This window comes from Acomys russatus, chromosome 32 (genome assembly GCF_903995435.1).
Source record: "Acomys russatus chromosome 32, mAcoRus1.1, whole genome shotgun sequence".
Classification (NCBI taxonomy): domain Eukaryota; kingdom Metazoa; phylum Chordata; class Mammalia; order Rodentia; family Muridae; genus Acomys; species Acomys russatus.
In genome coordinates, this window is record NC_067168.1 from 34,010,349 (window position 1) to 34,020,561 (window position 10,213).

Here is a 10,213-nt window from a genome sequence, read left to right on the forward strand (position 1 = left end):
GCCGTTGAACTGACGGCTCATTGGGTTAGCTCTCACAAACCTGTGCGACCTAGCCCAGGTCTCTTTCTCTTTTTGACAGGTGTTCCCAGGGTTGGAGGCGACCACCGCAGGAAAAACAAGGGATTACAGACTCGGGACCGGTCAGCGCCATGGGCAGCAGCTGCCGCATCGAATGCATATTCTTCAGCGAATTCCACCCAACACTGGGACCCAAAATTACCTATCAGGTGCCTTCCACATTCCCGGGACTGGGCGAGGAGAGGGGGTGCTCTCTGGAGCTTAGCTGGCCGCCTGGAGGGGCTGTGGGTCCCTGTGCTGCAGCCAGGCATGCCATTCCATTCACAGATAACCTTGAATGGAGAGGAGACCCGGAGCCAGGTCTCTGGTTCCTAGTGTGGGGGAGGAGATTTGTCACACAATCAGTTTTTGAGGCAAATCGGGCTTTAGGATTCAGGGAGGTGCTAGGTCTCATGAAGGTTTAACTGACCCAAGAAAAACACTGGATTGAGACGTAAGTGATGTATAAAAGTTAGGTGAGAGTGAAAAGAGTATTCCAGGCAGCAGGGATAGTGAGTGCAAAAGCCAAGAAGCTTGCCAAAACATAGCAATCCTGGGTGGATGAGGAAAGGAAAACAGTAGAGGACTGGGCCTGGGTGGCATGTAAAACCCCAGCGCCACTGAGGGAACTCTCGCCACTGCCGTCCCCAGGTCCCTGAGGATTTCATCTCCCGAGAGCTGTTTGACACTGTCCAAGTGTACATCATCACCAAGCCCGAGTTACAGAACAAGCTGATCACTGTGTGAGACCTTAGTTGGGTGGGAGCCAGGGGGTCGCAGAAGGCTTGCGGGGGGGGGGGGTGGGGGGGAGGGCACCGGCTGACTCTCTTCTACGCATCCAGCACAGCCATGGAGAAGAAGCTCATTGGCTGCCCCGTGTGCATTGAGCACAAGAAGTACAGCCGCAACGCCCTGCTCTTCAACCTGGGCTTCGTGTGCGACGCTCAGGCCAAGACTTGTGCCCTTGAACCCATTGTTAAAAAGCTGGCGGGCTACTTGACCACACTAGAGGTCTGCAACAGGATGGGTGTGGGTGCGCGGCAAGGGGAACGTGTTGGGAACCATGTTCCCCTCTCTCTCTCTCTCTCTCTCTCTCTCTCTCTCTCTCTCTCTCTCTCTCTCTCTCTCTCTCTCTCTCTCTCTCTCCCCTCAGTCCCCAGCCTACAACAACTAGCTCAGAACGCAGGCAGCCAGGAGCTCTGAGGGGCCGCTCACCATATTGTCCTTATTCCGTCCAGCTCGAAAGCAGCTTCGTGTCCACAGAGGAGAGCAAGCAGAAGCTGGTGCCCATCATGACCATCTTACTGGAAGAGCTAAATGCCTCTGGCCGGTGCACCCTACCCATCGGTATGGACAGCCTGTGCCGGGACCGGGTGTCAGTAGAGGAGGGAGGGGAGGATAAAGGAGTGAGCACAGCCGCTGGCGGAGGTGGAGAAGATTCCCAAACAAATCAGTGGGCAAGGAATAGCCAGGAGTTGAAACAACGGCATCCCCAGTGTATAATGGGGCTGGGGTTGAGGGAGCAGCCAGCAGGGCTCTTCGGCTCTTCTTGGCTACACTCTTCCCCGTCTCTGGACCTCAGCTCCATAAACAAGGAAGAGTGATCCTCCCAAGATCCTTCTGCTGGCCTCAGGTTAATGTCAGGAGGTTTAGATGGTAATTGAAGGCCCCTTGGGAAAGATGACGCTGAGGATCCGGGTGGGGTCCCTGCAGATGAATCCAACACCATCCACTTGAAGGTTATCGAGCAGCGGCCTGACCCTCCCGTGGCACAGGAGTACGACGTGCCCGTCTTTACAAAGGACAAAGAGGACTTCTTCAACTCGCAGTGGGACCTCACCACGCAGCAGGTGCGCTGGCCCTCTCCTGTCGGCCTTGGAACTGCCCCCAACCTTAGCCGCGTCTCCCCCTCACTGACTCTGCCCTGCTCTGTACAGATCCTGCCCTACATCGATGGATTCCGCCATGTCCAGAAGATCTCTGCTGAGGCAGACGTGGAGCTCAACCTGGTGCGCATTGCCGTTCAGAACCTCCTGTGAGTGAAGGCAGTGGTGCCCGCTATAGGGCCACCAGTCAGAGGAGTGCCTGAGTGGGAAGGCATGGTGTTCGGAAGCTAAGCACAGCTTTTTCCCCCCCAGGTACTACGGTGTTGTGACGCTGGTGTCCATCCTCCAGGTAGGTGAGTCTGGGATACAGTTAAGTACAATGTGAACCATTTGCTTGGGCCAGATCAAGCCGGGCTCCGAAGCACACTGCTCAGGCCCTCGTGTCCCCGCTGTGTTCTAGTACTCCAATGTGTATTGCCCGACACCAAAAGTCCAGGACCTGGTAGATGACAAGTCCCTGCAGGAAGCATGTCTCTCCTACGTCACCAAGCAAGGTAGTGGCAAACCCTGGGGGAGACTAATCTGGGGAGGACAGGGCCACCCAGGAAGCTAACTCTGGGGGACACTAATCTGGGAAGGATAGTGCCGCCCAGGAAGCTAACTCTGGGGGACACTAATCTAAGGAGGACAGGGCCACTCAGGAAGCTAACCCTGGCACCCGCAGGGCACAAAAGGGCCAGCCTCCGAGATGTATTCCAGCTGTACTGCAGTCTGAGCCCCGGCACCACAGTTCGAGACCTGATCGGCCGCCACCCGCAGCAGTTACAACACGTTGATGAAAGGTCAGCGTTCTCAGGCATGATGGGTTAAACTGTCCTGGGTCTCTCTGGAAGAGCTTTGAGTTATGAGTAGAAGTATGTAACCTGCTAGTCCAGGCAGACGGTGAGCTCGGCGGCCGTTCTAGCCCATAAGTCACTGAAGGGGAGGGCCGGCTGGGCTGGGCTGTCAACCCTCTTCCCTGTCCCGTCACTTCAGGAAACTGATCCAGTTCGGGCTCATGAAGAACCTCATCCGGAGACTCCAGAAGTACCCAGTGCGAGTGTCTCGGGAGGAACGGAGCCACCCTGCCCGGCTCTACACAGGCTGCCACAGCTATGACGAGATCTGCTGCAAGACAGGTGGAGGCGGGCAGGGCAGGCTGAGGTGAGGGCTGACTGGCCATGCCTAAGGTGCTGACCTTGCCTTGCTCACCCCACCCAGGCATGAGCTACCATGAGCTGGATGAGCGACTAGAAAACGACCCCAACATCATCATCTGCTGGAAGTAAGGCCGGCTGGCTGGAGCAGATTGCTATGGCTGCTTGCCCCTGCTAAGCCTTCATTGGTCCACGGGGGCTAGACAAGTAGGCTAGTCCTAGTGGTCTGGAGAGTGATCATCAGTTTTGTAAATAAAGTCATCCATTTCATCCCGTATAATATCGAGTACTGCCTCAGCCAACCACTGAAGACCAGTGAATGGGAGAGCCAGGTGGCCAGAGCGCCATCTGGTGGACAGGAATGACAATAAACAGGCCTAAGGTTTTGGTTTGTTTTTTGTTTTTGTCCTCCCCCACTACCTAAGGGTTGGGGTTAATTTTTGAGACAGGGTTTCTCTGTGTATCGTTGGCTGTCCTAGAACTCACTTTGTAGCCCAGGCTGGCCTCGAACTCACAGAGATGTGACTGCCTCTGCTTCCTGAGTGCTGGGATTAAAGGCCTGCGCCACACCACCTAGCCACACCTAGGTTTTTAATGGGTTTTGGAGGGTGAGGAGTGAGACGGGATCTTATGTCGCAGACTGGCCTGTAAGGCGCTTGCTTGAAGTTCTCATTCGGTCTCCTGAGTGTTAGGATGGCAGGCTTCTGCTCCCACCCCCCACCACAATGCTGGGGCATGAAGCCAAAGCTCTGTGCACACTAGGCAAATACTCTAGCAACTCGGCTAGGACCACAGCTCTGGGCCCGTAAACTGGGGGGGGGGGGGGGGGGAATATATATATATTATATATATATATATATATATTTATATTTATATATATATATAAAATCAAATAAGATAGACATAATATACTGGGATGGAAGCCAAAATTGCTCTGGATTAGATTGCCAAGAAAGGATTGGGTGGCTTAAAGCTGAACCTTAAAGCAGAAGAAATAGGCCAAGGATCACATGTGGCACGTGCTTGTAATGCTAACACTAAGCAGGTTGACACAAGAGGACGGCTTCAAGCTCAAGGACAGCTTGGGCCATATGATGAGTTTAAGGCCAGCCTGGGATGGGGGGGGGCATAGTGAGACCTCGTCTCAAAAAAGCCAAAGGATTGTCTGAGGAGCTTCAGGGAAGCCCATGAGATTGGAACATGGGGAAAAAAGCACGATGGTGCATGCCTGAATCCCCAAAACTTGGGAAGCCGCCCAAGAAGCAGGAAAGTTTAGACCAGCCCTGGCTCTATAGTGAGTGCCATGTTGGTCTTGGCTATATAACGAGACCCTGTCTTGAAGTGGAGGGTGCTGGAGAGATGATGGCTCAGCAGTTACGAACACGGCAAAGCCTGGAATTTGGTTCCGAGCACCCATGTGGAGCAGCTCACAATTGCCTATAACTCCAGCTCCAGAGACCCAATGTCTCTGACCTCCATGAGCACCTGCAGACACATGCACATGTGCACAGACACATTTTGAAAATAAACTAGCTGGGTGTTGTGGCGTACACCAGTAATCAGGACACTCAGAGAGGCAGAGGCAGGCAGATCCCTGAGTTCAAGGCCAGCCTGGTCTACAAAGTGAGTCCAAGATAGCCAAGGCTACACAGAGAAACCCTGTCTCAAAAAAGCAATGATAAAAATTATTAATAATAAGTTAATGGTGCCTCACATTTGACCATGTCCCCTGGAGGGGGAGACCTGGTGGCACTCAGAGGAAAGACAGCAGGTTGCCAAGAAGAGACTTGATACCCTATGAGCATATACAGGGGGAGGTAATCCCCCTCAGGAACAGTCATAGGGGAGGGGAATAAGGGGAAAATGGGAGGGAGGGAAGAATGGGAGGATACAAGGGATGGGATAAACATTGAGATGTAACAAGAATAAATTAATAAAAAAAAATAAGTTAAATAAACTTAAAAGAGGAGGGATTGGGAGAGTGAGCAGTAGGTCTCTCAGAGCAGCTGGTATGCCACTGTGGTCTAGTATTTTCGGTGCTAGAGGTAGGCACAAAGCCATCCTCAATGAGGAATAGTAGCTGTGCATCTTTAGTACTCCTGGCTGCTAGGCGAAGCACGGTGACGCATGCCTTACTGTCAGCACTAAAGAGACAGATCAGAGGCCAGTGGGTCTCTATGACTTGGAGGCCAGTTTAGTATAAATAGGGAGTTCCAGGCCAGCCTGGGTCGCAAAGCAAAACCCTATGTTCAAAAAGAGAAAAAATAAACGACTCATCAGCTGAAACCGCTGTAGCTAGCCCATGAGAGGCTAAGACAGTGCAGCTGCAGGAGTTGGTGAGATCGGAGTAACCACACAGCTGTGCAAGCACTGGGGCGGTGTGGCAAGTGTGTCTCGCACCTGGGGCTCTTTATTGGCAGTGAAGTGGGCGTGTCAAGCGCGGCATCAGGACAACACTACGCAGGCGCCAAGCTCACTCGTTTCCATGGCAACGAGGACCCACGCGCCTCAACGGCTTAGCAACTGTCCTGTCCCAAGACTTCGATCCCGCCGCTGGAGTCTGTCCACCCCTCAGTGTTTTCAGTTTCCCCCATTCTGACTGCTGCTACCTGAAGCCAAGCGAATCCTGGCCCCTGGCATGGGTGACCTGGAGCTGCTGCTGCCTGGGGAGGCTGATGTGCTGGTGCGGGGCCTGCGCAGCTTCCAGCTGCGGGAGATGGGATCTGAAGGGTAAGGCGGCGGCGGCGACAACAGGTAGAAGTCATCTGGTCGTTTAGCGGAGGAGCTTGAAACTGACATTGAAGAAAGAGTTGCGCAGTGTGGAGGGGACTCCGAGTGTGTAGGCAACGGTTTTTGCGATAGCCGGCTACATGCCCCTGTTAACCCCTCTAGCCCCAGGACAGGCTTGCGGTAGATTCCAGTGGGCTCCAGCCCCAGCCTTCCCCGTGGCACGTTTGCACACTCAGGTGTACACACATCCCTTCGCGGGCAGGTGGAGCAGGCAACACGAGAGTCTGGAGAAACTGAACATGCAAGCCATCATTGATGCCACTGTCAGCCACGGAGAGCCCATCCAGGAGCTGCTGGTCACCCATGGGAAGGTATGCCAGGTCACAGGCAGGACCCCTGCCTTCCTGCCCTACCTCTTGGGGACAGTGGGCACCCGTTCTTCCTTCTCGCCTGGTATGCCTGACGTTCCTAATTGGGAAAGACGAACACGTTGGGTGTGTGTTTTCTTTTGAAATTAAAATGTTGATCCATAGCCTGGGCGGCCATTAGCTCACAACCTTCCTGTTTCTGCCTCCCAAGAGCTGGGGCTGGCTACATCTCCTATTGTACTCTTATCGGATACGTGGGTTATTTAGGGAGACAGTCATGGACCCTAGACTAGCCTAGACTGGGTGCGAGGGAGGACCCAAGTGTTCCCCTGCCAGCCTGAATTGACTAAGGAGAGTCTCACTGAAGAGGAAGTGGGGCTTTCAAAATGGGGAAAGCAGCCTCTCTGACAACAAGAGGAGAAAGTAGAAGCCAAGAAGGTGCCTGGCTAGAGGGTGGGCCAAGGGTGGCACTAGTTTATGGGAAAGAGTTTTCCTCGGACCTGGAGAGATGCCTCAGCGGTTAAGAGCACTGTCTGTTCTTCCAAAGGACCTGGGTTCAATTCCCAGCATCCACATGGCAGCTCCCAACTGTCTGTAACTCCAGTTCCGAGGGATCTGACACCCTCACACCAATGCACATAAAATAAAATGAAGTTATATATATTTTTTACACCTTTAATCCCAGCACTCAGGAGGCAGAGGCAGGCAGATCTCTGTGAGTTTGAGGCCAGCCTGGTCTACAAAGTGAGTCCCGGACAGCCAAGGCTACACAGAGAAATCCTGTCTCAGGGGAAAAAAATTATTTTTAAAGGGTTGTGGGGAGGCAGGGTCAGAAAGGCAGAGCTGGATACCAGGGACTGGACTAGGAATAGGGCACAGTAAAGGGCCTGAGCAAGAGTGAAGCTATGGCACACAAAGCACCGTGGCAGGCCAGGTGACAGAGACCAGAGGAAGGACACAGAGAGGAGAGCTAGCCTAAAAGGGATGCCTAGATGGGAAAGGATGGGATATGGTGAAAGAGGGGCTGGGGAGGCCATCCAGTGGAAACAGCCGATGTCCCTTCAGAGATAAGGAAGCAACAAGAACAGCAGGGACGTTGAGGGAACAAACAGAACCTGAAAGAGTCCAAAGGAGTAGGAGAGCTAACCTTGGCTAAAACAGGGGCGGGAGAGGTTTTTAGGCTAAGGTCCGTTTCATCCCAATTCCTCCTGTGCCCTTCACAGATCCCAACGCTGGTGGAGGAGCTGATTGCTGTGGAGATGTGGAAACAGAAGGTGTTCCCAGTGCTGTGCCAGCTGGAGGACTTCAAGCCCCAGAACACCTTCCCCATATACATGGTGGTGAGCGGGGCCTCTGGAGGGCCCTGAGCTGCAGAGAAAAAATAGCTAACTGCCCTGTCCCTCCCTCACAGCCCGGGCCCGTCCTCTCCGACAGGTACACCACGAGGCTTCCATCATCAATCTTCTAGAGACAGTGTTCTTCCACAAGGTGAGACGTGCTCGCCGCAAGCCCAGAGCCTGGTGAGAGATGTCTGTGGGAGAGGGCATCAAAAACCCAGAAATATCCCCCTCCCTGAACCCCAGGAAGTGTGTGAGTCAGCAGATGACAAGGTCTTGGACCTAGTGGACTATTGCCACCGCAAGCTGATACTGCTGGTGGCACGGACTGGCCGGGGTGACCCATCTGATGAGGAACAGTCCCAGGACAGCACCCCTATGCAAGTAAGCTAAGGTTTCCTGGACTTGGCAGAACCTCAACATGAGCTCTCTCAGGCCTCCAGAGGCAGGAGTGAGTGCTGTGTGCCTGTGCCCCGCCACCAGGAGCTGCAGAAACAGGCAGAGACGATGGAATTTGAGATCTCACTGAAAGCCCTGTCAGTGCTCCGCTACATCACGGATTGTGTGGACAGGTGGGCCACCCTCCAGGGCCTGAGGCACACAATAAAGGCCTGCAAGACCTGGCCTGTAGTCTCTGCTAATCCCACCCCACCCTACCTCACTCCAGCCTTTCTCTGAGTACCTTGAACCGCATGCTCTGTACTCACAACTTGCCCTGCCTCCTGGTGGAACTGCTGGAACACAGCCCCTGGAGCCGACGACTGGAAGGAGGTAAGGCACGGTAAGGCCCTCTCCCAACCCGCCTAACTGCCTGCTTCCAGAACACCCAAGGATTAAGGGAAGTAGACATCGTGCACACTGAGGGTACCAGGATGCTGACCCATGGTGGGGCTAGATTTGACTGTGAGGCAGGCAAGGCCCGTGAGTCATTTATTGAGGACTCCGTTGTTCTGACAAGGCCCAGGCTCTCTTAACCTTGCCAGGCGGCGGAGACAGCCTCCAGTCCACAGGCGCACCCCCTGCATGCAGTGAGCTGGTTCCCCTCCCCAGGCAAGCTGCAGCAGTTTGAGAGTGGCCGCTGGCAGACAGTGGCCCCCTCAGAGCACGAAAAGCTGAACAAGCTGAATGGGCAAGTGTGGATCGCTCTGTACAACCTACTTCTCAGCCCTGAGGCCCGAGCCCGCTACTGCCTGACAAGCTTTGCCAAGGGACAGCTGCTTAAGGTGGAGAGAACTCAACGACCCCAGGCATCCCCACTGCCCCTCCCCCACCCTTTCCAACCCTCCCCCACCCCCATCCCATCCCTGCCTGTCCCTTCCTCTTTCCACACCTTGGGCTTCAGGTGACCTGGGAGCTGGTGAGATGTAAACCTTCCAAGCACACTCAGACAAACTGGGGGACTTCCTGCCTCTCGGCCCTCTGCCAGGGACCTGTGTCACAAGCCCCGCCCCCCCATACCTTGCAGCTTCAGGCCTTCCTCACTGACACACTTCTTGACCAACTGCCCAACCTTGCTGATCTGAAGGGTTTCCTGGCCCACCTGGCCCTGGTCGAAACCCAGGCCCCTAAGAAGGACCTAGTGTTGGAACAGGTAAGCACCTTAACAAGTGAGGTGCTCGGAACCCACAGGACACTTGGCCAGCTCCTCTCCCCCTGCCACCGTTATAATTCTCTTAGATCCCAGAAATCTGGGATCGGCTGGAGCGAGAGAACAAAGGCAGATGGCAGGCTATTGCCAAGCACCAGCTGCAGCATGTGTTCAGCCCCTCAGAAAAGGATCTTCGTCTACAGGCACAGAGGTAAGGTCTGCTGAAGGCGTGGCATGGCAGGTGTGCTTCGGGGGGCGGGGCTCTGCCGGGTCAGGTGCATTCAGATCTTCTTGACCCCTCTCCCAGGTGGGCTGAAACCTACAGGCTGGATGTCCTAGAGGCCATAGCTCCAGAGAGGCCCCGCTGTGCCTACTGTAACGCAGAGGCCTCCAAGCGCTGCTCCAGATGCCAAAATATGTGGTATTGCTGCAGGTGAGGGGCTCCTGGCACCGTGGTCACCCTAAGCTCCGACCCTGGGTCCTCCCACAAGCACTGCCGCTCTCACGCAGCCCACCCGCTGCAGGGAGTGTCAAGTCAAGCACTGGGAAAAGCACGGAAAGACGTGCGTTCTAGCAGCCCAAGGTGACAGAGCCAAGTGAAGACTCGTCGCTGCTGAGGGCCGATGCAAGAGCGCACCCAGAATGTGACTCTGAGCCCCAGGAACTCTGCCTGCCCCACGTCAGACCTCAATTCCCTTGGTGAGGAACACAGCTGAGTCAAGCAGAGCTGCAAACCACCACCACAGGACACACACACACACACAAGCAAAGCCTCTTTACTTCCTGCCCCACCCAGCGAATACGTAGAGGACCAGGCCGCAGCATCAGCAAACTGGCAGACAAGGTTGGGGCGGGGGGGGGGGGGGAGGGGGGGCGGGAGGGCGTAAGCAAGGGCCGGATGTGGAGACCCTCTTCCCTTTTGACACAGTAAAGCGAACTCATGAAACGCATCGGTGTGGCGCTTTACTGTCGTCGTTGGGGCGGGGGGTGGGGAAGATGGGGCGAAGACTGGAAGGAAAGACTGGAAAGGGTCTTTTTGAAAGCGCCCACCCCCGTGCCCCCGCCCCGCCCACAAGTCCACACCATCCCCTAGCCGTGGTTTCCATTGCGT

The 10,213-nt window shown here is 54.9% G+C and overlaps 2 protein-coding genes across 2 annotated transcripts; both read left to right on the forward strand.

Moving 5' to 3' along the window:
* Nucleotides 1–35: 35 nt before the first annotated feature.
* On the forward strand, nucleotides 36–3,394 carry Nprl2 (NPR2 like, GATOR1 complex subunit). Its single transcript, XM_051140590.1, has 11 exons — nucleotides 36–227; nucleotides 709–800; nucleotides 900–1,068; nucleotides 1,296–1,404; nucleotides 1,771–1,907; nucleotides 1,995–2,092; nucleotides 2,196–2,232; nucleotides 2,344–2,437; nucleotides 2,608–2,725; nucleotides 2,919–3,061; nucleotides 3,144–3,394. Exons 1-11 carry the CDS (start codon nucleotides 150–152, stop codon nucleotides 3,209–3,211), a joined length of 1,143 nt encoding a protein of 380 aa, XP_050996547.1. The 5' UTR covers nucleotides 36–149; the 3' UTR covers nucleotides 3,212–3,394.
* A 2,136-nt stretch (nucleotides 3,395–5,530) lies between these two features.
* Nucleotides 5,531–9,947, forward strand: Zmynd10 (zinc finger MYND-type containing 10). Its single transcript, XM_051140195.1, has 12 exons — nucleotides 5,531–5,809; nucleotides 6,072–6,180; nucleotides 7,401–7,517; nucleotides 7,612–7,665; nucleotides 7,761–7,898; nucleotides 7,998–8,086; nucleotides 8,182–8,285; nucleotides 8,565–8,737; nucleotides 8,980–9,105; nucleotides 9,192–9,313; nucleotides 9,410–9,535; nucleotides 9,627–9,947. The coding sequence occupies exons 1-12, from the start codon at nucleotides 5,718–5,720 to the stop codon at nucleotides 9,700–9,702; spliced, it is 1,326 nt and encodes a 441-aa protein (XP_050996152.1). The 5' UTR covers nucleotides 5,531–5,717; the 3' UTR covers nucleotides 9,703–9,947.
* Nucleotides 9,948–10,213: the final 266 nt, after the last annotated feature.

What these genes read in the sequence shown, in the direction of transcription:
- Nprl2 (XM_051140590.1), top strand. Translation starts at nt 150, where the DNA reads ATGGGCAGCAGCTGCCGCATCGAATGCATATTCTTCAGCGAATTCCAC. An exon ending in ATTGCCGTTCAGAACCTCCT is followed by an intron (nt 2,093 to 2,195) that starts GTGAGTGAAGGC and finishes TTTCCCCCCCAG; the next exon opens with GTACTACGGTGTTGTGACGC. An exon ending in TTACAACACGTTGATGAAAG is followed by an intron (nt 2,726 to 2,918) that starts GTCAGCGTTCTC and finishes CCGTCACTTCAG; the next exon opens with GAAACTGATCCAGTTCGGGC.
- Zmynd10 (XM_051140195.1), top strand. Translation starts at nt 5,718, where the DNA reads ATGGGTGACCTGGAGCTGCTGCTGCCTGGGGAGGCTGATGTGCTGGTG. An exon ending in GAGCCGACGACTGGAAGGAG is followed by an intron (nt 8,286 to 8,564) that starts GTAAGGCACGGT and finishes TCCCCTCCCCAG; the next exon opens with GCAAGCTGCAGCAGTTTGAG. An exon ending in AGGACCTAGTGTTGGAACAG is followed by an intron (nt 9,106 to 9,191) that starts GTAAGCACCTTA and finishes TAATTCTCTTAG; the next exon opens with ATCCCAGAAATCTGGGATCG.